The following is a 26,913-nucleotide window of genomic DNA, read 5'->3' as shown; positions in this document are numbered from 1 at the left end:
TTTTCTATGTTGTCTTGGGTCTGGGTGTTAGTGGTACCGTCGTTACTTCTGATTTCCATAACACAAGTGCTTCAGCTACTTACATTGGGATCAGAGTAATGTATGTGATGTTATCTCATAAAAAAAAAAAAAAAAATGTCCCTTATGCCTGTAGTAACACTGGCTAACTCATATTTTAAATCAGAACAGCTGATCCCTAAATAATTAATTATAGTCACTTCAGTATCACAGTCATACTAATTTACCATTAATTAATAAAAAATAAACGTTCATTTGAAGTTATCAGGGGGAAATTCTACTAACAAGTTATAATAATTGATATACCAGTCGAAATGTAACGCAAATATTGTTGTTTTCTATTCTAGTAACAATTCGATCCAGTTGTGGTCAGAAATTGAACTGGAATAGAATCGATAATATAAGATAACCGTTATAAGTAAGTAGAATTAGTAATCAGACTGAAGAACTACGATGAAAAACGTAATCCTTGAAAATCCAGAAGAAAATTAGACAATTCCACAGGAGGTTGATTTTGTAGAATACTAATGCAATGTATGCCATCTTTCACAGTTGATGGGACAGGAATCTAATACTTAGGACACAAGTGAGTCTAAAACATGAACACTTAACACTCTTAGCAGACTTGAAAAGAGGAAGCTACCAAACTGACTGAGTTACTACGCTGTATAGCAATTGATAGCTTGATTAAAGAGTCTATTGAGTCCATTCGCTATCACTTGCGATCGCAGTACCATAAATCAATTGAGAAAAGGAAATCCAATAGTGTATACTATTATATATTTTTATTATTATATATCTCTACCACTTCTCCAAAATCCATTCTCTCCAAAACTAAAATTTCTTGAAACCAAAGGCCCCCTTTTTTCAATGTTAGATTCAGGTGTTATTGAATGTACATTTCGAGTCGGTAAGCGTGCCATACGATACTATTTCTTAATAATTTTATTCATATTTTATAAGCTGGCGGTCCGGCTCCAACGAGAATAGGGCGCCACGTTCCTGAGATGACATCATAATTATCTCTAGGTTCCGTTCGCGTTCCGTTATTCATAACACACTTACTATATTATGAGATCTATCCCAGGTGTGGCTGCAGCACCTTGTATACATAGCCTTAGTAAAGAAAATATCATCATTGCTTTTATCCTTACTTAGTAACTAAGAGTCGAGATGGCCCAGTGGTTAGAACACGTGCATCTTAACCGATGATTGCGGATTCAAACCCAGGCAAGCACCGCTGTTTCATGTGCTTAATTTGTCTTTATAATTCATCTTGTGCTCAGCGGTGAAGGAAAACATCGTGAGGAAACCTGCATGTCACAAATTTCATAGAAATTCTGCCACATGTGTATTCCACCAACACGCATTGGAATAGTGTGGTGGATAGGAGGCCTTTAGCCCAGCAGTGGGAATTTACAGGCTGTTGTTGTTGTTATTGTTGTTTGTTGTTTTAGTAACTAAGTACAAGGCTCACTACAATACAAGTTTCACTCCTCTTGAATTTTAACATGGAGATTACTAGTATACGTCACCGTTAAGCAATATATCGCTCATGAACAGAAATCATTTAATTAAAATATTGGATAATGTTTCAAATCCGCGATAACATTTGCAGATCAAATCTTTCTACGGGACCACCCTGTATAAATATTACTATAGATTATTACAGCAAATGTGATTCCGAGATGAGTCTAACTCTAACGGTAGTTCAACGACTCATGGATGGAACTTATTACTTTGAAAATTGCAAATATTGTTTAGAGCGTAATTTTATTACATTACTCACTAACGACTTGGCCCCAACTATCTATATATATATACATCTTCTATACGAGTATACATGTACGTAGAGAATTCCTCCTAAACAACAAGACATATTTTTCATAAAATCAGTAGGTTTATAGATGCGTAGTCACGACTGGCATCACCTCCAGTTGGCGATTGGCTGGTTTGCACCCATCTTCATAGTAATAAACAATGACTGTTCATATAATTATATACACACTAATAATATAATATCTCATAAAAACAAGAAATCATACTAGGGACGTCATAGCCCATTCCGGAGCCTTAGGGCATGGGCTCATTACTGGACGACCTTTCTTCACTCAAACCCTTTCCAGACGGGGAAATTAAGCAGCACCGTCAGAAACATTACAAATTTTTTTTGTCAGTAATGGCTTTCGGGGGCCCTTGATAATGGAGTCCCTAGGCACGAACAATATTATAATAAAATAAGTACAGTATTATACCATGAAAGAAACTGAAAAATACCAGGCAAGCCGTATCCACTTCGTAAATAGCCTTTTTTAACCGCGAATGCTGCAGAGCAGTCTCGCTAATCCATTAACATGGGAGCCGCATTGCAGTTTGGGATCAAATGTAATGCTAATAAACATTGCTGTTGCTTTTTTGTAATTTTAATTTGATAATTTACTAACGAAAGTATACAATTCCATTATTTTATATGATTTGAATGGTATCGATACATTTCATCATTTTTATCAATGTAATATTGTATTGTAAGTTTACGTTCGTTTGTACATTTTAAAATTACAAAATATAAAAACAAATTGATATATAATTTAAAAGCATCTTTGATATAAAGATGCTTTTAAATTAAATATATATACATATATATTCTAAGCTAGAACATAAGCTCCAAACGTTCTTAAGAGTGGAGGCATTTGCTCAGTAAAGATACATTAGGCAACAGGCCGACAATAAAATTAGTCATACTACATATAATTGATGTGTATAAAATCCTATTATTTTAATATCTATGTTTATTAAAATATAATAATTTAATACCTAACCTCATTAAATAATCGTAATATTCGTGCTTTAAAATTATTTATCATTAGTCAATTTACCATGACTTATTATTGTATTATAATTATGTATACAGACGGGTTCGAGCAGACTGGTCTCGATGAATACCTTGTCAATTACCATCAAACAATAACACTACGTATACTTTACCAATTTAAAGAATGAGTGAGCCAGTGTAATTACAGGCACATCAAGTTAACGGTTCAAGAAGTAATTTTCCATTACTATCTTTAGTTCCCGAGTTTATTGACGGTCTTACTATTCGGTGGCATATTTGTCTGCTTTTCTCAACCAAAAATAGTATTAAACTAAAGGTAGATGACACGCACGAAACATTTAAGTGAACCAAGAAAATCTAAAATAGTAATTTAGTGCGAAACATCGTATTTTTAATACATTGTAATTGTTTCTTTCTAAAATTAAAATTAAAATTATTCGCTTTTGATCATCTTACTCTATTTTAACGTCCCAAGCGCACCATCTATTGTTTTATAATCTGTGATATGCACTAAACTCTTTTTTAACATTACAATTATTTAACTTTACAACATAAAATAACGGTTGCGAAATACATATTCACATGTTTAAAACGGTACACAATATTTATTGAAGTAAACTTCAAAACAGTAAAATAATAAAAACAATTCGAAAAGCTCCCGCCAATAGATCAACTGTTTTAAAACGCCATTTTGTTTTTTACTACCAACAACATCGTATTAATGACATTTCGTAACGTTTTCTCAGCTATGTAATAATTACGCAAGGTGTCCATTATGTAAAGTAAAAAAACGAATAAAAATTACTATAACCTTTATGGATATTTAAACAATATCAGGCACATTTGATAAGGCTATTATTAGCACCGTATATACTAAAAAGTTTAAAAATAAAAACAAATTTATAAATATAAACAAATCTTACGTCAATATAGTCCATGCGTTTTTCTATTAGCTCTTCTATATTATCACATTTAATTTTATACCTACTATAAAATATAGTATAATATATCACTTTAATTTTAAAACGCCATTTTGTTTTTGTGAATCCTAGGACCAATCACGTCAATTTAATCCGAGTTTTTTTTTACTAAATGTAAAAAGAGCTAAAGATTAATTTTTAAGCAAAGAGGTTTTAATGTTAAACACTATAGACTAATAAATACTTCTTCGTGTTTCACAGAATGGATGCAGCGCGTTGCAGCGTGCCGCGGCTGACGGGCATGTGGACGTCGTGCGTGTTCTGCTGGAAAGTGGTGCAGATCCCAACAAACAGGATAACGTAGTAAGTCGAACATTGTAACAATTTTGGAAATGCTTTGTAAACGATGCCTATTTTATTAGATAGATAGATACACACAATATTTTGAAATATGAATTTATCAACAGACTAAAAACATGTTGTGCATACATCGTGAGATTGTACTGTAGAACTATTTATTACGGAACATTTTTGACTGATACACAAGGCAGACAGTTATTAATTATCTATCTTAGCTTAGTAAAATCGTAATTAATGACTAAATTTTTTTCATGTCAATTGCCAATTAAGTTTCGAAATAAGGATCATAATTCGAAATAAGTGGATAATGGGCAATGTTGGGCCAAAATGAAGCACTTATAAATTTAAGCTTTACATATTCTCAGCACGGCAACACTGCAGCGCACGAGGCGGCATGGAAGGGTTACTCTCGTACGGTAGCGCTACTGGCGCGGCGCGGGGAACTGGGCGTGCGCAACGCGGCCGGCTTCGTGCCACTGCACCTCGCAACTCAGAACGGCCACAACCAATCCGCCAGGGAGATCCTGCTGGCGGGCGCGCCGCCGGATTTGCAGAACAACGTAAGTCATCATATAATCTTGATTATAAAGTATTATATCATTAAAAGATTATGTTACATAAAAATAATTCTTATAAATAGGCTCCAAATTACCTATAAAGTTCGTCAGATATGATTAAACATCTGAAACTTCTAAAGATATATTTCTCACGTTACAGTACGGTGACACGTCTCTCCATACCGCGGCACGCTACGGCCACGCTGGAGTCACTCGTATCCTCATCTCTGCACAATGCCGCGTATCCGAGCAAAACAAAAACGGGGATACAGCCTTGCATATAGCCGCAGCAATGGGAAGGCGAAAACTAACTCGAATACTCCTCGAGGCCGGTTGCGACAAGTCCCTAAGAAACCATCAGGGCGAAACCGCTAGAGACATCGCTGCAAGAAAAGGGCTGGAAGAAATCATCAACATACTTAACACGCCTGTAGCGAAGCAGCCCAAAAAGAAAGAGAGGCATAGAGACAAAAGCAAAGAAAGGACAATTGATGAACCGGATGATGCGAAGAAAAGGGACAAGAGTAAAGATAAAAAGAAAAAGAACGTTCACTTCGAGAATCCGGCCCAAGTTCATTGGTCTCCGTACGGCTGTCATTACTACCCGGATCCTAAATATTTCCCGAAGCCGAAGTTAAGCTCGTTACCCACCGAACCGTTAAAAAAAGGCGAGCAATACTATTTGGACTTAGCGGGTAATATCAAAAAAGGCCCAATCGGAGCTGGGTATACTTGTTACTGTGCACCGTTTTTCAGGCACATGGAAGAAAAACTAAATGAAGACAAGAAAGATTTGAAACGCCATATAGATAGAGCTCATGAGAAATTAGACCAAAAAGTGACAGATTTGGAAATGAAAACTCAAGGGCAGATATCTGAATTGACTAGATTTGTAGCTGCAGAAAGAGCTATGTGTAAAGAAAGACATAAACACCTAGAGCAGTGGTTGACAAGAGGGATGATGTTTAGAGCATCGGAGAGAGTTAAGAAGTTAGATTTTAGTCCAAAAGGCTCTGTAGATATACCACCGATAAAAAGAACAAGAAGCTTAGAACTCTTAGATGCAAATAACGAAGAATGGAATGATGTTAATAGAATTATTCAGAGTTTTAACGAAAATGTAGAACAATGTGAAAGTATTGCCAAAGACCTGGATCAAAAACCAACTTCTAAGAGCTCAGATGGACTTGACAGTAGGTCGCCACCCAGTCCAAGACGGAAGCATTTGCTGAAAAATTCAAAAAGTAGTGATCAGTTAGATGCAGGATCTAGCGGCTGCTCCAGATCTCCATACAACCTTACACCGTATGCAAATTGCAGCCAAGACTTATCTCATAATATTACAGCGGAAATACACGTCAAATCAAATAAAGTTTCACTTTCACAATCTCCGGTATCAGACGTGCCAATTTATAATGACAGATACATTGCTCCTTGTCGACAATCTGTCACAATATCGCCGAGTAGCAGCAACCGATATTCGGAATACAAAGCTAACGATCCTGATGACGATCCCAAATTAAATCAGCAATCAGAAACCCGTAATGAAACTACATGGAAAAGTCAAGTATTACAGAGGACTGCGGATGATATCCGTAAAAGGGTGATTCTCGAAAAAGAAATGGCAGATGTGCTATCAAGACATACAAAGACATTGGACATATCTCAAGATGGATACATAAAATTTCCAAAACAACCCGATTATCGAGAAGAAAGTAACGTTGAAAAAGAACCTCGTAAATCGGTGCAAGAGCTAGTAGCACAAGTAGAACATCAACAGAGGTGCACTTCACCAGAACGTCTGCCCTTACAAAGAAAAGTTATTGAAAAAGAGATACCAATGCAGGTTGCTCAGCCAAGTGTCTTAAAAATGCCTCAACAACCAATGCGACCGGCACCTGTATTGAAAGAAAAACCACCGAAATCCAAAAGATTTAGCCTACATAACCTCATACCATTCCCAACGAGAAAAACTTTCCAAACGCCACCCAAGGAAAATGGGAACAACTCGGAAAGTAGCGACGATGAAGACAATCCAATTAGAAGTACAAATCAACCCGGTCCCATGAGAAACACTAACCTACTCCAAACTCTACCTCTACCGAACTACGAGACTATGTCTACAAATTCTCAATCACCGGCTCCTCAAGCACAACCTCAAAGTTATCCGCATGACGTTAGGATGATTCCAAAAGACGCTTATTTCCACGACATATCGAACAGGCCTGTACACCATCAGATGCCTTACAGAGATATCGAAAATGGTCTACCGTACCAACAATACCCTTGTCAGAATCAGTACGAGTACAGTGAACCCGGAGTACAACAAAATCAAGTCCAAAGTCGAAATAGAAATCCCATATACCATCCCCAGACAGGAGTCTTCAACGCGATGATGCAAGACCACATAATGCGGGAAATAGAACGAATACCACATTGTTATAGTGACCACTTAGATCAGAATACAGAGGTGGAGATTGCTAACCAGAATGATCACTTTCGCGGTAATTACTACGATAACCGTCCGCCAATGTACCCAGGATTTAGAGGAAATCCACATGGTCTGAGAAAACCAGCACCAGATCATAACTTGTTGCATAGCCGTCTTCAATCTCTGGCCATAAATACACATTTGACGGAAACACAAAGTCAAACTGACAGAGAGTCTCATAACGATTCTGGATACAGCACGAAAGTTTATGGCAGTTCACAGGGACCGTCCCCAAGTCTATCTGGTCACGTGGACGACAACTTATCAGGGCAGCGAATTAGCGTTCTGCCTAATAAAGATGGCGGACAACTGGGTGCTTCGAGCTTAGTCTAAAAGACAAAATTATATACGTAATGTTAGAGTCTGAGCCGGCCATATTGAAAAAATACATTTGTTATTTTTAAATATAAAAAAATATAAATTCAACCATTTTTATCGCACGCGCACATTTTAATTAGTGACATATACTAATACAATGAAATTAAAAAATTTGAAATTACTAAAAAAACGTCATTTTTTTATATAATTTTAACTAAAGTACAAATTTTAATTAGAAACGAGAGATGCCATGTTTCACAATACTTTGTTAAGTTAATTAATATAATAAGTAGGTATAGTGACTTATACGTTTTGTAAAAAAATGTAAAATAATTATTGTTTTGTACGTCAATTTGTTTCTCGAATTTCAAAGGAATTTGAACAATTTAAATTCCAAATCACTTCAATATGTTCAGATTTAAAAAAATAACTAATAATAAAAGATTGCGAATAGACGTTGAAACAACAAATTTTATGGTATCGTTTCCTTCGTTGCGTCTTAAATTTCGCTATTTATGTCGACAACGGAACCTGAAATCGATTATACAGATTGGAGACCGTCTATAGGTGACAGCCTACCATCGACAAAAAAATATTTTCATAGATTAGAAATCTAAATTTATAAGTTGTACAGATTCTCTTGAAATCGACGACAACCATTTTAAGTGTTTGGCTTTTGTGTATACTTATATTTATTATATTATCTGTGAATGTTTGTACTGATTTTATTTTAATAAATGCACTTTGAGTGACACATCTGGAATTTATGCTTTTTTTATGTTCTTATTCCCGTCATTAAATACATTTAGAAATTTGAACCGAAAGCTAAATTTTGGATACTACGTGTGGTATCCAAAATTTAGCTTTGGTTGACTGGAAAAGCTGATCTTCAAAATCTCGACCAATATTTCCTTATGTATTTCGCGCCATCTTGAAAATAGGGTTTAACTCAATTTTTTCATTTCATATAATTCAAACAAAAATTTGGGTAATTAAGTTTGTTTCTTTTCTGATAAAATTTTACTTTAAAAGTCCGAGGGCATTTTTAAGAGTATAGTTTCAGACAGCAATATATAAATTAAGCGCAAGTATCGTCAATCGCATACCCGTACTCCATACTAACCAAAGAGTACATAAATACCGCCAAAATATGAAATCACAGTGGAAATGGCAACATTTGAATTACCTGCATTCTGAGTGTTCAAATTAGTATATAGTATTATTGCCTGAGTTAAATATTAATACATACACGGATTTTTACTGAAACAAGGAAATATACATTAAAAAAAAACACTGTAGTTCTAAATTATTTATTTACAGGAAATATTTACATGATATTGATTTAGTATACCTAAAATATAGCATTATAATTATACTCTTAAAGCAGCTCGCTCCCCCCAACTATATTCCTTATAAAACTCCCTAATACTCGTGTGATATAGCGGCACGCCTGTTAAAACCGAGCACTTCGCTGAGACGATTCTGACCCCGACGTAATCCCCAGGCTTCGCACGCCTCAGACCTTCCTCCGATGGTATTTCGGTCTGATCGAAAACCACTTTTATGTAGTATTCATTCCTGCCCATGATTTGTCCCGTCTTCGGTACAACCCCTTCGACTAGAACTAAGTGAACGTTCCCTATTTCCGCGTCGTTTAATTTCTGACACTTCCGCCGGTACAATTCGATCATTCGACTGTGTCTTTCCTTCTTTACAGCCTCCGGCACGTCGTCTTTATAACGCCGATACGCTGTTGTTTTCTGAAAATATAAAAGTGTCGGTAGTTTTAGTCTTATTGATTTTAGGTACCAATGACAAATTAGATAATAATAATGGCTATGATGCCCATATTTAAAGAGTTATACTGCATGAATGTACAGCTCTCTCTATTTATCTTTAAGAAAAATGCAGAACTTTACGAAAATTCGAAATAGATGGTTATTGGCTGTTTACAATAAAGGACCACCAGCTTAAATATGGAGTAAACATAGGAAAGTTGGCATAAGAGAGATGCCGTCAAGATAAAACCCCAAGGCACGCCAATGGTCGATTCAATTTAAAAAAAAAAGCAAAACTTTTTAGTAGCTCGACCTAGGATTTCAATTCCATCCCATCCTAGATCAAGATTTATAGATCCAACTTGACTTTAAAAGTATCATAATACCGTTACATTTTGACGTCCTTATCTAAATTTCTAAAAATAGTTGAATATGCAACATTTTGCTCGTTTCTGCCCCCTTTTTTATGTAAGTAGTAACCACTTGTGACTATATTCTGACAGGTAAAGTTATACACGTATTTGCTTATTAAATAATATAGTTACCTCTCTCATGCTGTAAGGGAATAAAAACGCCACGTTATATTCGACGATGTCCATCAACGAGAGCGTTTCTTCAAACTCTTCGTCCGTCTCGCCGCAGAACCCACAGATCATGTCCGTGGATAAACCAACTGACAATTGATTTTAAACATTAGTTACATTATGTGAATATATTTTAGATGCCGGAGAAACCTTCATAATTAACTTGATATGGGATGGCAATTCAAACGACCTGAGATGAACAGGTATATGAAAGCCATTAATGTGCTTCTAGAGGTGAGGAGTATTATACCGCAGCTTAAAAAAAATTGCCAGTGGGCCAACGATCTCGTCTAGACAGGGCAATCGCGAGGGCTCCACGGGTAGCGAGACCAGGTCGTCTAACTCTAGCCTGGGACATGTTGTCAGGAGTCATCATCATAAATTTATCATAACAAATTATTAGCAAACGTGACAACGCTGCGGCGAAAAGCAGCCTTTTGCTGAAAATTCAAAGCGATGGCCCACTAGTAGTAGCAGTGGTAGTTCCTGTTTAAGCTGCAGTAATACGGACGAGACGCCTGGGACATGTCGTCAGGGGTTATCCAAAATTTATAACAGATTATTCATAAATGTGACAATTCTGCGGTAGCGACGAAAAGCGGCCTTTGTCCACTGGTAGCTTTTCTTTATGCTGCGGTAATACGGACGAGATTTGTCTGGCTCGGCATTGGAAGCTGGAAGGCGGGGCTAGGGTGGGCACGTACCGCCGGGGATGGCGGCGCGCACGCGCTGCACGAGGCGCAGGTAGGCGTCGCGCGCGTAGCCGCGCCGCATGCGCGCCAGCACGGCGCTGCTGCCCGACTGCGCCGGCAGGTGCAAGCTCTTGCACACGTTGGTGCGCTCGCGCACTACCTGCAGCACCTGCGCGCACACGCTACACTACCGCACGAGGGTGCAGACTACATGCCGCACTGCCCGGGTTATACGTCAAACCGAGTGGGTTTGACGTATATCTGACAATTATTGTGAAGTGTTTCTTTATACCAAAGGGACGTTTACATCGGACGTATATGAGATGAACTGTTGATGTTTGTGTATTGGCCTAAACATACTCGACCGGTTTAAGGAACACATTAGCGGATATTAAAAATATACGACCGAACTAATCGCACCCTAAAGGGTAAGACTCAAGAAAAGAGTTGAGCTACATGATCCGCAGATTATCTTGAATGTCAAAGTTAGTAATCCCGTTTACGTTATTTAATTCCCGTTTAGTGATTGAAATTATAATTATCAATCAACAATTCAATTTGTACGATTTCTCAGACGCTTGTGTTCGAAGTAACTTAAAAGGTAGCGAAACATTAATGCCATCAGACATATCCAGAATTCTAGATGCCATTTCGAAACTCTACAACTTTCGATTGGCTTTGCATCATGTAACCATTTAGTGTAGTTTGTTCGCTGGTGTATTTCCCAAATATATAGTACAAAATGGGAACTCTGCAATATAGGGTTAAATATCAAGAAACCGCTGACTGATTCTTATAAAACCGGGCATGATAGCTCTTGATATTATATTTTATCCGCTTCCCTTAGTATTTCTAGGAGATATGAAAGCTGATTCGTATTCAGTCAAGAGAATTAATTCATTATAATTCCAAAAGTTTTCATATTTTGATGTAAGGTCGGAAATGGTATTAAAACGAACTATAAAATTTTGCAACCTGTTCTGCGGTCCGGAACATGTTAAAAATGCAATAAATGATAATTTGCTCAGTTTTTAAAAAAAGAATGTTTTTCTTTATTAAACTGAAGGAAAACGTTCCAAAAATTCTGCAAATTTGACAGATATATCGGAAAAATATACCGAACGATTGTATAAATTTGCAACATTTTACGTTGAACGGAACATGTTTGTTTATAATTCTTTTTACTTAGTGGTAATTTTTCGAATAAGGTGGTCTCGGAGTAATTACAAAAGTTTTCAAACTTGGTTGCAAACAAAACATCGATTCTGATGCATTTGCAAATTTGCAACCTCATACGCGATTCGGAACTGCAACCATATCCGGAATACGGAAATATTTTTTCACACATTCACGCAAAATAGACACTCAGAGGGTGACCTGCCAAGTATCTGTCCGATACGATACGATGTTCCAGGGCACTTTCTCCCAGTCCATGGAAGTGGTGTCCCTCTCTACCGATCCCCCTTCCTGACCTTTCCTTCCTTCTTTCCTTCTTGACTCTATATCCCTATCCTGGTTTTTCCCTGACGACGGGTATGATCGTGTCCACGGTGGTTTCGGATATGGTCACCGTAATGCAGAGGTAGCACACATTTAACAAGCTGTATTGCGTCTGTTCTGGCCATCGTGAACACGTTCTTCCAAAAGAAAGCACTTTATCACCGATAATGCTACCCGAACCGCCCCCTACCCTCGGACTTGTTGCCGCAATCAATGTTGGGTCTTAGCCGCATGAAGAAACATAAAGCGGTTAGACCTGACGACATACCGATCGAAGCGTGGATATCGTTGGGCTCTCTTGGTGTGCGCTTACTTACTGATCTCTTTAACTGTATCTTGAATACTGGAAGCATGTCTAACCAGTAACGTTCCAATTACATTACACCTTTATAAAAGGCAGGGGCAGTGTTCAGGATTGTGGTAGTTATAGAGAGATCAAGATCATGTGTCACACCATGAAGCTCTTCGAGCGTGTGGTCACTCTTGGCCGAGCCTGAGGTCAATCACCTCAGGCTCGGCCAAGAGTTTACTGTCTCTGGGTGTCAGTATTATTTCAGCCGGGATCCAGCACCATGGAAGCCATTTTCTCCCTTAGAACTTTGGTCGAGGCTTACAGGGACAAAGTAAGAGCTCTGCATAGAGCATTCTTAGACCTGCAGAAAGCTTTTGACTGTGTGCCTCGTCAATGTATCTGGGGAGCGTTGCGGTTCAAAGGTGTGCCTGAGGGCTAAATTGACATTCTCATGGACATATACCGCAGCTCAACTTCCGTGGTTGGGGATACTAAGCCTTTCCCGATCACTGTAGGGGTCCACCAGGGCTCGGCTCTTAGCCCGTTCTTATTCAACATAGTTTTAGATGTTGTCTCGGCATTCATCCCGGACCAACCGCCATGGTTGATGATACTTGATATTGATTTAATATTGACATGCACCTCAAAGAAACAATCGATTTGCAAAACTTTTGAAATTTTTTCGAAAATGAAAAATGCCATAAAGTTAAATTTCCGACATCACACAATATTCCGGATTGCGTGAGAGGTTGCAAATTCAAATCCTGACATTAATCCCAAAATTAAACAGTCCAATCGATTTGCAGAACTTTTGAAATTTTCTTGAAGGTGAAAAAATTACAAAATTACATTTTTGCAAATTGCATAAAGTTCCGGATCGCGTTTGAAGTTGCAAATTTGTAAATGCATCAGAATAGATGTTTTCGAAGTTTGCAAACAAGTTTCAAAACTTTTGTAATTATTCCGTGACCACCTTACTCGAAAAAATTACCACGAATTAAAAAGAATTATAAATAAACAAACAACCACGAAAAAGGTTGCAAATTTATACAACTGTTCGGTATATTTTTTCGACATATGTGTTAAGTTTGCAAAACTTTTGGAACGTTTTCATTCAGTTTAATAAAAAAAAACATTAATTTTCAATAACACGCTTAGATTGGTTGCAAATTAAATATGTGATAAGAAATATTATATCGAAAATTTCCCCAAGTTTGCAGAACTTTTGGAATTTTTTCATGACCATACAGCAAACATTAATTTAATGGCGATTTTAACAATGTTTCGGACTGCGGACAAGGTTGCAAAATGAGATTTATTGTCGTCCCAATGTACCATTTACTTGACCGAAGTTTGAAAACTTTTGGAATTATAGTAAAATTTTCGATTTCGAATGTCTATAATGACTGGACTATCGGTTGTATATCACTTATATGAAAATATAAAAGTCACAAGAAACCAACAGAATAATTATACATCAGGGACATGTGCATGTTAATAGTTTGAAAATTGGTTGATATTAATTAAAATGTAAACAGACAGTGTAGATCACGTGGCATCATGTGACCCAAAACCAATTCTACCTACCTATGTATGACAAAAAAACACGACTTAAAAGCTACACAATACTTTGTACTCTTGTTGCGATTGATTAATCAGTAATGAGAGGAAAATAAATGACAGTGCGCATCCAGTATGGCTTTATATTCATAATGCATACATGAATCAAACTTACCTCATCAGGAAAATCTTTGGGATGTGCAGCGGTAAATCTTATTCTCATTTCTGGATCAACTGATGCAACTTTATCTAATAAATCCGCAAACCTGAGCCCTCCTTTCTTGTGTTTGTACACTGTTTTGAAACCTGACAAAATAATAAATGTTTTTAATATAAATGGGATTCCATAGTTACTCTATATTTTCACTTTAAGTAAGATTTTTTACCTTCAGCTAAGTGAGTGTCAAATTTCTCAGTAGGTTGGGTGATGTCCCTGTAACTGTTCACATTCTGACCCAGGAGGGTGACCTCCTTCACTCCGCTCTCGGAGAGATGTCTCACTTCGTCCACTATGGAGGACACGGGACGCGATCGCTCCCGGCCGCGAGTAAACGGCACGATGCAGTATGTGCACATATTGTCACAGCCACGCATTATTGAGCTGAAATATATATGAAAAAATATAACAATATTTATTTAACTCATACTTCTGTTAGCACATTTATTTTAATATGATCATATTTTATTGTTTTAATGTATTAAAGTATTATCAGCATAAATAATTCGATTTAAATAGTTGTTACAATTTGCGTTGATTGTCAACATCCAGTTTTGACTAAACTAAATTGTTTTTAAAATGGATCGAAACCGGATGTTGCTACAGTCGGAGGAGGGGCGTGTAAACATTAAATACTAGGAGTAAGCCTAGAAATGGTCATTCTTACTTTAATCGTCGAATTGGAAGGATCGTGAACCACTTCAGGAGAGATGAAGTATTGATTGTGAGGAGACTTTTTGTATTATTCCAACACTTCTTATTCCTACTTTATATGTGTAAAATACATATATAGTCACTCTTCGCCCATAAAGTCTTTCATAAAAGTTGGTGAAAAATCTTACATCCATATATCATCTTTCTAGATATAATAGTTTGACAAATCTTTACTCATTTCATAAAAACTGATGAACCAATTCAGATAAAATTTGGTATGGAGATAGTTTGAATCCTGGGGAAGAATAAACTACTTACTATAGATAAAGATTGATCAGTGTACTGTGGGTAGTGTAACATGTAAAAGTAACTAGAGGTTTTATAAATATAGAACAACATACATAAAAGCAGAAATGTTATCTTGATTCAATCTAACGGGAACAACATCAGCATAGGTTTCATCTAACGACAAGAGCACATTGACTGCCGTTTGTCCACTCTCAGTCAATGCTAACAAGCGTGGCAGATCTCTGTAACTGTCTGGTCCCGCAACTAAAAATAAACAAATATATATAGAACATAGAAATAATGCAAAATACTTACTATCTACGTATCATAACAATAATGTATGATTTTATATGGTTGAAGTAAAGTAAAAAACTAATGTAACAGCCTGTAAATTTCCCACTGCTGGGATAAGGCCTCTTCTTCCATTAAGGAGAGGGTTTGGAACATATTCCACCAAGCTGTTCCAATGCGGGTTGGTTTAATGCACATGTGGCAGAATTTCAATGAAATTAGACACATGCAGGTTTCCTCACAATGTTTTCCTTCACCGCCAAGCACAAGATGAATTATAAACAAAAATTAAGCACATATATATATAATGGTGATTGCCTGGGTTTGAACCCACAATCATCAGTTAAGATGCACACATTCTAATCACTGGGCCATCTCAGCTCTCATCTGGTTGAAATAACTTATTGTTAATAAAATATCCTGAATAATACCCTGAATAATTAGCACTTCTAACTAACAGTCTGAATAAAAAATTTGAGGGAAACAATGGCATTTTAAATGTTATTTTTTTATGGGAACTTAAGAATTAAATTAAATTGATTATATATGTGAGTCTTATAAATTGAGATATAATCATCAAAAACGGCCTGCACCGCACAATATAGCTGAGTTATAAGCAATTTACAGAATACATAAATCTAAGATTTGTTTGTTATTGGAGAAGGCATTTACATGCACTTTTAAATCACCATTTTACAAAACTCTGTTAAGTAAAGCTACAACTAGTTTGTAGACTCTACCCAGAAAAACTAGAATAAAATTTAATATCATATAAAAGTTATATGAGCTAAATACAATTAGCTAATATAACTTTGTATAACATATAGCTAAATTGAGTTTGTGGAATTATTAAAATCTATATAGTTTCTATGGTACTATGATATATTGCCGTGATGAAACAATAATACCTGAAAAGAGAAACATACCCACATCCACAGCCTTTTCTTTTTCAATTAACTTTTCCTTCAATCTCTCTGCCATACAGCCCAGAATCCCAATCTTCACAGGGTTGTTTCGATTTTTGGATAAGGCACGTCTATTCTTAAAACCCCTCAAATGGTCTAAGCGGTGCCATATCTTAGTCTCAGCTCCTTCTCTGATAGCACAAGTCATTACTAGGAATATATCTGCCTCCTCTTCTACTTCAGTCTTCTCAAATCCTTCATTTTTTAATATAGACCAAACGATTTCAGTGTCGTTCAAATTCATTTGACAACCGTAAACATCAAAATAAACCTTTCGTTTAGAAGTATTTTGAATGCTATCCGGCAAATAAGGTATATGGGGTGGATATGTAATCACTTCTGGAACTTCACTTGAATTTACAATAAATTCTTTCAATCCAGGGCCTTGTTTTAACTTATTTTTCAAAGTACTAAGTGGTGCATCGGATTTGCACCGACATTTATATGATGCCCTAACGTATCTTAAAAGTCGCTTTCCATTTTGCAAAAATAACATGGTGGTTTGTGTATTCAAACAAATACGTGATTATATTTGTGTCCTTTATTCTATAAAAAGTATTACAAAAAGTATTAATCAAAATAACCTAAAACCATAACAGCTGACATTGACACTTAATACAAGAATTGATATATTATGTCATAAGTATTTACACTCAACGCATAATCTTTTTTGATATAAAACTAATTTCATTTATTTTCTTACTTACTTATAATATTTTCACATATGTGTTAAATAATAGTCTACGAATTAATATAAGGTCGTCAAATTAATTAAATAAATTTAAGGCGAAATAATAATATTTCTCTGTATTGTATATTATATTTTCATTGATAGTAAAATTAATAAAATTTAAGCAAAATAATGTATTTGTATAATTAAATAAGAGGTCAGAGTTATTTTGTAATATTTACAAAAAATCAATAAAAACATGCAACTTTCATGTCATGTAAAACGCATTAAAAATAAAAAACAAAATGGCCGTTTGTTGAGTTATCAATCTGTAATCTTTATTTGCGTTGTGTAGAAAATGCAAATACCAATCTGTTTCTTTTTCTTTAATGATTGAAAAATAAGAAGGATAATTAAGATGAGCAGTCGCTACAAAGAACACAAAGGTATTCGAATGTAGATGTTGTAAAATGTAAAAATTAAAGCAACCTTTCACTAGTTCTTTTACTTAAATATATATATTTTTATTTATCTTTGCCAGTGTTTTCGCATTGGCAGGGTCTTCGCGATCAACGCGTGATGATTATAGAAAGTACAAGGAGAAAGATGAGAAGCGGTCGAAGTCCAGATCGAGGTCTCCTAGGCGAAACCGTTCGCCGCCACCTGCCTACAAAAATATATCTGAAAGACCTAGCAAAAGTCGCGACAGAGGCATAGAATATGAAGGTACGATATTATCAATTTATCTTTTTGTTTAAATGAATTATTAAGTTAGAATGATTCAATAGAATCAAGACAATAGTTTTTAAGTGTGAATTTTAAAGAACTTTAAAGTTTTATTTATAAATTGTGAAGTATTTCTTTCTATGAAAAGAAGAAATTCACTGTAATTGAAGTTTATATTTATAGTCAAAAGGTTTTATCCTATTTTTACCTCCACACAATTTAATTGAATAATGTAAAAGGTATAAAATTCAGATTATAATGACCAAATTTATTATTATAGACAAGAGACGATACTCTGATGACACTTGGGAAGAATCTGATGAAGAAGTACCAGCGCCGCCGCCTCCTCCTCGTATCAGCAAAATTTCCATTGGTTTTTCTAAATCTAAAGCACCAATTAAGATGACTCTTGGTGCATCATCAAAGCCCATTGATAAACCAAAGGCAACAGTAGCGTCTGTGTTTAATGCTGATGATGATGATGAACCTGAGGAAATGCCAGCTGAAGCAAAGATGAGGATGAGAAATATTGGAAGGTTTGTATTTCTTCAAGTGCTAACTTAATGAGAATATTTTATTTTTATTAACTAATTTTAACTCAAATTTGTACTCAAAATATAATATCCACAGAGAGACACCAACTTCAGCGGGCCCTAACTCATTTGGAAAAACCAAACAAGGCTTCTGCGATGCCAAGAAAGTGTTTGAGAAGAACCTGAAACAGGCATTAGAAACTGCAGATAAACCACAAATCAAGTTTCCTCAGACAATCTATAAGATTAAAGGGCCATGATAATTAATTTATAGTCTGTATGTAGAATTTATATAATTTGTTCATCTTATTCATTAGAATGTAATCATTTTAATAATATATATTTCTGACTAAAAAAACACCCTTATTTCAACGACATACTAGGAACTTAGCGCAAATCAGTCTCCGATGAATTAGCAGAATCATTCAAGAATATGATTATTCATAAAATAATTTTAAGGGATCTATTTCTGGAAAATCCTACCTGCAATCATGTTATTACATTCCTTTTTTTATTTTAAAAATTACATTGATTTTTATAGAGCTTTGTCAATAATTTATCTTAATATCTTGAAAGAATTCCTTCTGTTTGCAAAAAATAAACCCAATATTTTATTTTAAAGAGATAATCAAACCATTTACAATGTAGCATTAAATATAGTTTTTCTGTATAATGGATAAAGTATTAATATTTTAAATTGAAGCTAAAATTGAGGAGTTGTGTATTGAATTGAAATCTTATAATTTTTAACTATTATGCACCAATTAAACATTTCAATATTAAGTGTAGAAATAGTAAAGCAATTGCCTGTTAGTTATTATAAAATAAATACATATTTTAAGTACTTCAATCATTTTGAAACAGGAATTAAAAAACAGTAAAATTTGGAAAGCAATGGTTATTCTGTAAGCATTATTGTATATTATTTGAAATTCTGACTCATTATAAGACTCTAAATGAATACCGTCTTTTATTTGTTTTACCCAATTCATGATTTATATTTCCTACTCATTGTTTTGACTTTTGAGAAGAGAAATGTTTTTAGTTTCTAAAACTCATTAGGGTAGAACTTGTTAGTCTCCTCAGTACTCAATGTGAGGAATTGTTTAAGTAAATGTGTAATTACAAGTTTTTACTATTTTTAAGTTAAAATTACTTATTGTATATTGTGCAGTGAATAAATTACAAGAAGTCTTAAAAAGAACGGGATTTTTCACTAATACTAATTATGTATCAGATATAAATTTGATATGTTGCACTAATAGTAAGTGCGAGATTTGTTTCAAGTAAAAATAAAACAAATTGCTTGGGTTTTACATTAATTTTTTAATTAAAATTTACTTCCTCTGCACATTTTGCGGTCTCGCCATGTCCCTTGGGAAGTTACTCTTGGGTGGTGTACGGATACGCCTGTCCTTCTTAGACCTGTTACGGACTACCTTACTGTGGATAGCGCATGACACGCAATAATGCAACTTTGCATACAGCTTAGGGAGCTGGAATGCTGAAAGCAAAAGTTATTGTTATAGAAAAATTATAAATATATGATATCTATACATTATATCAGTTGTAGAAAGAGTTATAACTAATGTTGTGTTTATTCATTGTTAGGTTATCCTACTATATGTATTAAGCACTAATGATAATAAATGAGAATTACAGCCTCAGATTTTAATTCAAACAACTATCGTTTTATTGCCGCTGATTTTTGTTTGAAATATTAATTAAAATATGATCACTAAGAAAATATACTATTTTAAAGAATGTTCATTAAGAATTAGTCTATATATACTACATCAATCTGACGTTAATAATTACAGTAGATCATTTTTATACTTACAAGCATAAACGGAGGCCTCGTTGATGTCTCTGACAGCAGCCGCTTCAACAATGTTTCTGATCACAAACTTTTTGATAGCCTTGTCCTTTGGTACGCAACGCGCGCAGTTGGTACATCTTACAGCCTTAACGTGCCCACGCCCGTGTTTGGCCCGTCCTCCGTTACGGCGTTTGCGAGTCTGAAAACAAAATTTCTTCCTTGTAGCCACATGTCTTTAGTACACGACAACCTCCACGCGTTCAATATTTTATCAATATCACTACAATTTCTTATTAATTTCCACTAGACGCTATTAATATTAAAATTCCATTTAGTTAATAAGCTTTTTAAAGATAATTTATCGGCAATATATTAATATTTTATATAAAAAGTTACGCACCATTTTTATAACCTCCGATACGGTAAACGAAGAACGACGGAAAAGAATCTTTTGACAAAGACAATTGCAAATGAACGATGTCAAATTTCCGGTCATAGAGTTCTATTGGTTGTAAGTTGTCTATGTCTATAAAGTTTGTCTATCACTCCATTAGCATTATTATACATACAAAAGCTTTTTAAATATTGTAATATTAACGTTAGACTATAATGATAACATGCTGATGAATTAGATTAAAATTATCACAATTAATGTATTTTTATAACACGACATTGATTTAATTTTACAATACTTTTTAATACGTGTTATGAGGTAATGAAGTTTTAAATGCTAAACCATTCGTTCATTCTACTTATGAACTGCGAAAATTATAAGTTATCTGTTCTTTTTACTTTTTATTTTACGTTTTTGTATATTCTGTCGTCATTTCATTAAAAAAATATTTCATTCAGTCGTTGCATGTAATATTATTTTTGTTGCTAAATAGAGCTAGATTTGTATAAATTATATTTGTTTAGCTTTTTCTCGAATTTCGAATAATATTACTAATAGTTTCACTTCGAATTTTAAAGCTGTGCAAAAATATTTGTGTGTCGTCATTGAGTGATCATCTGAGTGCATATCCATTTTATCATAATCAGTGCTATAAAAATTCTTTAAATTGCGATGTGGCGCAGGTAGTTAATATTAATAACCGCGTGTGAAATGTCACAACATGGATGCCCGGAGAGACTTTCGAATAGATCGAAGGGCTTTCAGGAAGATGGGACGAGCCAGCCCACGATGGAAGTTTTGGTCGAAACCCTCACTGGCACCGCTTTTGAAATGACCGTATCGCCTTCAGATACCATTTTCGCGATTAAGTCCAAGATATTTAGAGTAGAAGGTGGGTTTTAGCATATTAGTATTACACAATCTTATTTCTAGGTAAGAAAACGACTTGTTTATTATGCGTCATTCCAACAAAGGATGGCTTTGTGCTGCGTAAATTTAAACAAACAAATTTTCAAATCATATTTGATGTGTTTGTTTATTGCCTCAGAAACTTAATGTTTTCTACATAAGTCCAGATGTTTCCAATACAATAGCAGAGTTTCATTTTATTTTTAATTTCTTGGAAATCTTGAAAAAAATGTCATTAATTACATTTAAGATAGTAACATCATATTACTATTATTAAAAAAAAAAACAATAGCTGATAACAGATAATATTTTAAACATATTTTAATGGTGTTCTTTTTTTAAATATTAATAATTGTTATTAGTGTTATTTTGTATTGGATAACTTCTGCACAGTAAGTTTCAATAATTACTCTCAAGCTTATGATACTAAAACTCCTGATTGCAGTATTAAATGAACACAATTAAAATTTTTTACTCGTGCAAATTGTTGTCATATGTCCCAACTCATATTGTCATATATTGTAAATGATATCTGATAGCACATGAAAAGAATGGCTTAAAACTACTGGTGTTCTATAAATGAATGTCTTACAAATACTCAATTAATTTTTTAAACATTTTGAAACGAAAATACTCTCTATATTCATAAATTTGTTATACTAAGAAAGCTATAATGTTATGTTTAGTTACTGTAGTAAAAAACTTACTCAAATAATAAAGATACTAAAATTTTATTTTAAATTCTCCTCATTTTGTTGTTCACGTTGAATTTAATTGTTAATTGCTAGTTTCCCCTATTTATTGTTTTCCCTTTAATATTAAAATAAAAAGAGACAAAATTATAATGTTACCACCTGCAATAAACAGTCTTAAGCTTACACCACACAAGATTAAAGAGATTGGCAATTGAATTCTGTGTGTTTTAGCCAAATACATGAAGTCAAATTCAATTGCTAAATTAATGAAATTGGCCATCCGTGTGGTGACAATTGAGCTCTTTATAGTTATTAGGCAGATTCAATCTACTTATAAGAGCACTTCTCTTCATTGCTTAACATATATCCTACAACATTTGTTTGATTCATAATATGTTTTATGAAACAAACTTAACAGTAAAAGTTAATTGATTATCAAATAGTGATGATTGGTAATTGGTTTTCGATTTTTTTATTTTTTGTTCATGACTTTTTATATAAAGGTCACTGTGATTTCATGCCTTATTTTTACAAGATTGAATGAGTGCCAATTCACCTGTTTCAAATTGTACACCACTAGGAAACGAAAATATTTGTTCTTAATATAAATACTAGTATTTGTAATATTTTTAAATGAAGCTGCAGGCAAACAAGCTATATAAAGTATGAACAAATATAATTTAAGTTTATATATCAATAAACTATAGTTTATCAACCTGAAGCTATAAAGATATATATAGTGTTGTTATTTATATTTATTTAATATGTGTAAAACCATATTGAAACAATATAATAATATGAATGACAGATGTGAGTCAATGATTCATTCGGATTTATTTCCTCATTGCTTTCTTGTTATGTGGTAGAATGTTTTGTGTATGATAAATGATTGAATGATGTTGACAGATATAATATGAAACGAATAAGTTATTTATTTGAAGTACTTTATTTTCTTTTTTAGCTGCATATATTTGTTAATATTTTGTACTGTGTCTACTAACTGGCTAACATTGCTGCACTAGGTCTAATTTGGGTCAAGTCAGTAAAAGTTGTTGATGAAGTCTGAGCGTTCCCTGTGGTGGTTGCAGGCATCCCGGTGTCGCAGCAGCACCTGTTGTACAACTTGCGCGAGCTGGACGACGCGCGCTCGCTGCGGGAGCACGCGGTGGGCGACGGCGCGCGCCTGCGCCTCGTGCTGGGCCTGCGTGGCGGGCCCGTCTCCACGCGCCGCCTGCCGCCCGCCGACCCGCTGCGCGACATCGAGCGCTTCCTCTACCCCAACAGATCAGATGAGTGAGTTTCCAACACTTGATCACATCATTCAAATGTAATGACACATATGATAGCCGACAGATGTACTATATATATGTATACATTGAATTATATTTATTTAGAAGTTTTCTTCTTTTTATTTGCTGTTTCTCAAGGTTAGTTTTTCGTATATATCTGACTATGTCTAACCAAGCCTGTGGCCTCCTTAATATCATATTACATTATTATGTTTGGTTGATTAGTCATGATGACACACACCTGTGTTACTTTCACATTTATAGTATTATTTAAGATCTTGTTACAACTTGTAATAAAACCGAAATGTTAAAACACTTGTTTGTTTCTTAAAATTTGGTTTGTAATGTAGGGGGTATTTTTTGGTTCTAATAATCCTAAAAAAAACACTGCTTGAAAGCCTTATTATTCCTAAGTGCTACAGGATATATTGAAATTTAAAAACAAACGTCACATTGAAACCCTTTGAAAGTAGACCATAGACAAAAATGTTTACAGCATTTATAAACTATTTGTGAATTCAAAATCACATTTGGTTTCTTTAAGAGCAAGTAAAAAACCCACAGATGACATAAATGTCAACTGACTAATATGTATGTATAGGTCTTCTATTTGAACTCATATCTAATGAGATTGGCATGTAAGTTACCTACAACTGCCCCTGGCTGCATATAACATCAACTTGTAGTATATAACGATAAATAGAGGAACAATTAATTTAATTCTTCACCAATTTTATCGGTGAAATAGAATGAATCTACTACTTCCTGTTGATGAATATACAACACAATGGATGTTTTATTTGTGTGCACAGTAAGCTGTGTGGATGACTTAACATTAAAGTCATTGCATTTTTTTTATATCGTAAGAATTCAATTGATTTCGACCAAAAAACTATCTGACCGCCACAGTTTCCTGGTCTATAATTCTTAACGTTTACAGGTCGTGACTGCTATTTAAATTTTCTAATGAACTGCTTTTCCTGGACTTTGTGCCAAACCGTTATTCTAGTTATTCTAAGACAAAAAAAAATACTTAGTTTATGTCTCTAGTTAAACTGCCTCACTCGCTCATACCTAATGAGTGGCTTGGGCCCAAGTGTATATCATACAACATATGTGATGCTATTTAAATTTTGTAATGAACTGCTTTTCCTGGACTTAACAAAACCGTTATTCTAAGACCAAAAAATACTTAGCTCATGCCTGTAGTTAAACTGCCTGACTCGCTCATACCTGATGAGTGGCTTGGCCCCAAGTATATATCATACAACATATGTGACTGTATACCTTGTATCTCTTCAGAGAGGAGGGCGAGCGCGGCTGCAAGGCCACAGTGCTCGTGTTCCGTGAGGGCGAGCGCGTCAACCTCGTGCGCGTGCGCGAAAACCGCGACGGCACCTACTCGCCGCTCGAGCGCGCCAAGTGTGAGTCGATTACTACTATTTTTTTGTATATTTTGAAAAGAATAGGACTTATAACTTATACTACTAATATATAATTGAGCTGAGATGGCCCAATGGTTAGAACGCGTGCATCTTAACCGATGATCGCGGGTTCAAACCCAGGCAAACACCACTATATATATGTGCTTAATTGTGTTTATAATTCATCTCGTGCTCGGCGGTGATGGAAAACATCGTGAGGAAACCTGCATGTGTCTAATTTCATCGAAATTCTGTCACATGTGCATTCCACCAACCCGCATTGGAACACCGTGGTGGAATATGTTCCAATCTCTCTTCTTAATGGAAGAGGAGGCCTTATCTCAGCAGTGGGAAATTTACAGGCTGTTACTTTACTTTTTTTACTTTAGGACTTATAACAATCATTTAATAATGATCAGGGATATGTAACACTATATGAATATATAATAATAATAATACTTATAATGTGCTCGTCACAGATTCGTCGTCCCCGAACCGACCGAGCGCGAGCGGCGCGACCAGCGGCGGGGGCGAGGGCGGCGCGCTGCGGGACAACGCCGTGACGCTCGGCAAGATGCTGGAGCTGCGGAGACGCATGGAGACGCTCTCCGTGCGCCGCCGCGCCGACCACCGCCACGGTCAGTGCTCCGGGCTCCGGTCGGGGGCTGCGACTGCGGCCTAACCTAACCTAACCTAATCCGCACGTCGCACCCGCAGGCGAGCCGCACGACATTCAGAAGACGCGGAGCGAGGAGACGCTGTCGGCGCCGTCGCTGCTGGAGGACGCGCACTACGCGCCGCTCTACGACGGCCGCTACACGCGCTACGACTACGACTGCTCGTTCGCCGACCGCTACACGCTGCTGCCGCCCATCGCCACGCGCGCCGACTCCGACCAGTCCATCCAGGACTCCGTCGTCGAGGTGCGTAGCGCCCAGCGATTCCACCCTCGATGAGTCATCATGATCGTCATTTTAATGTTTTTACGTAACGACTCGTCCGTGGTCGCAGGCGTCGCTGTCGGAGGCTCTGGCGGGCTCGATACTGGTGAAGGCGCGCGAGGACGAGCCCGCCATACTAGAGGAGTGCGACGACCCGGAGCCGCTCGCTGCGGACCTGCCCTCCGAATACGGTGAGCCCTACACTCATAGACCCTGTGAAACACCTCCAGTGCTGAGCTACCTTGTATTTATTTCAAACTGGATTCAAAAATTGATTTATAAAAATCAACGAGGGGCACCCTCGGTGCGTCGGCGGTGCCAAAGTAAAAGCCTCGTCACTAAGATCCCGCTGTGCCCCCGCAGGCGCGACAGGCGGCGCGTGGCGCGCGCGCGGCTTCGGCTCGAGCTGCGCGCTGGCCGGCGCGCCGCCGCCCGCCGCGCCGCGACACGCGCGCTTCTCGTCCTCCACGTCCGACCTCGAGCAGCTCAAGCGCAACAGGATGCTGCCGGCGCTGAGCCGCCACCGCAACCGCGAGCACCTGCACCTCAGCGACGACGGGCTCGACCTGCGCCCCGCGCGACGCGCGCCCGCCACGCCCGCACCCACCGCCCCCGCGCCCCCCGCCGCGCCCGCCGCGCCCGCGTCCCCGCGCAAGGCGGCGCGCGCGCGCTGCGGGCTGTGCCGCAAGCGCCTGAGCGTGGCCACGGAGCACCGCTGCCGCTGCGGGGCGCAGTTCTGCGCGCCGCACCGCTACGCCGAGGTGCACGGCTGCGCGTACGACTACAAGGCGGACGCGCCGCGCCACCTGCGCCGCGACAACCCGCTCGTGAGCGCGCCCAAGCTGCCCAAGATCTAGGCGCCGTCCCCCCGCGCCCCGCGCGCCCCCCCGCCCCGCGCGCCCCCCCGCCCCGCGGGCCGTCGCCGCGTAACATTTTCGTTGTAAATCATCTTCATGTAACTTTTGGGAGGCGGCGAGTCGGCGTACCCGGCCTGTACACTTTGAGCGTCCTTCTCGAACATTTGAGTGTGTCTGAACTGATTTGAGTCGGGCTTCGGACGGACACTCGCTCGATTTTATATTTAAAATTTGCAGCGAGTCCGTGGGAGTTGAACGAATTGTGATATAATTGACCTAAATTAAGATTAAAAAAATGTTAAAGAATCATCTGCCATGTGTGTTTTTTCGTAATGAAA

At 36.8% G+C, this 26,913-nt stretch overlaps 5 protein-coding genes across 6 annotated transcripts in view; 3 read left to right on the top strand and 2 right to left on the bottom strand.

Moving 5' to 3' along the window:
* LOC124536778 overlaps nt 1–8,254 on the top strand; it is a 90,873-nt gene extending 82,619 nt beyond the window's left edge. The window contains exons 3-5 of one of the 2 annotated variants that reach the window (XM_047113371.1): nt 4,033–4,131; nt 4,497–4,691; nt 4,849–8,254. In XM_047113371.1, coding sequence (XP_046969327.1) covers nt 4,033–4,131; nt 4,497–4,691; nt 4,849–7,512 — 2,958 coding nt within the window. In that variant the 3' untranslated portion in view covers nt 7,513–8,254. Of the gene's footprint in view, nt 1–4,032; nt 4,135–4,496; nt 4,692–4,848 lie in introns of both variants that reach the window. The other variant, XM_047113370.1, reaches the window with a different exon arrangement.
* Nucleotides 8,255–8,844: 590 nt separating this feature from the next.
* Nucleotides 8,845–16,923, bottom strand: LOC124536948 (mitochondrial tRNA methylthiotransferase CDK5RAP1). Its single transcript, XM_047113617.1, has 7 exons — nt 16,280–16,923; nt 15,176–15,326; nt 14,290–14,504; nt 14,079–14,209; nt 10,564–10,720; nt 9,821–9,948; nt 8,845–9,257 (listed from the first exon to the last, which is right to left on the bottom strand). Exons 1-7 carry the CDS (start codon nt 16,812–16,814, stop codon nt 8,868–8,870), a joined length of 1,707 nt encoding a protein of 568 aa, XP_046969573.1. The 5' UTR covers nt 16,815–16,923; the 3' UTR covers nt 8,845–8,867.
* Nucleotides 16,924–17,263: 340 nt separating this feature from the next.
* Nucleotides 17,264–19,208, top strand: LOC124536845 (PEST proteolytic signal-containing nuclear protein-like). The gene is made up of 4 exons (XM_047113483.1): nt 17,264–17,434; nt 17,547–17,714; nt 17,995–18,250; nt 18,345–19,208. The coding sequence occupies exons 1-4, from the start codon at nt 17,407–17,409 to the stop codon at nt 18,505–18,507; spliced, it is 615 nt and encodes a 204-aa protein (XP_046969439.1). The 5' UTR covers nt 17,264–17,406; the 3' UTR covers nt 18,508–19,208.
* A 345-nt stretch (nt 19,209–19,553) lies between these two features.
* On the bottom strand, nt 19,554–20,617 carry LOC124536846 (40S ribosomal protein S26). The gene is made up of 3 exons (XM_047113484.1): nt 20,467–20,617; nt 20,088–20,265; nt 19,554–19,751 (listed from the first exon to the last, which is right to left on the bottom strand). The coding sequence occupies exons 1-3, from the start codon at nt 20,560–20,562 to the stop codon at nt 19,585–19,587; spliced, it is 441 nt and encodes a 146-aa protein (XP_046969440.1). The 5' UTR covers nt 20,563–20,617; the 3' UTR covers nt 19,554–19,584.
* A 264-nt stretch (nt 20,618–20,881) lies between these two features.
* On the top strand, nt 20,882–26,606 carry LOC124537108 (AN1-type zinc finger protein 4-like). The gene is made up of 7 exons (XM_047113836.1): nt 20,882–21,352; nt 23,153–23,357; nt 24,656–24,777; nt 25,257–25,415; nt 25,495–25,700; nt 25,789–25,909; nt 26,082–26,606. The coding sequence occupies exons 1-7, from the start codon at nt 21,172–21,174 to the stop codon at nt 26,573–26,575; spliced, it is 1,488 nt and encodes a 495-aa protein (XP_046969792.1). The 5' UTR covers nt 20,882–21,171; the 3' UTR covers nt 26,576–26,606.
* Nucleotides 26,607–26,913: the final 307 nt, after the last annotated feature.

The sequence above is a fragment of the Vanessa cardui genome, chromosome 17, assembly GCF_905220365.1.
Source record: "Vanessa cardui chromosome 17, ilVanCard2.1, whole genome shotgun sequence".
Classification (NCBI taxonomy): domain Eukaryota; kingdom Metazoa; phylum Arthropoda; class Insecta; order Lepidoptera; family Nymphalidae; genus Vanessa; species Vanessa cardui.
The sequence above is the reverse complement of the archived record's forward strand: the minus strand, read 5'-3'. Positions and strand labels throughout refer to the sequence as shown.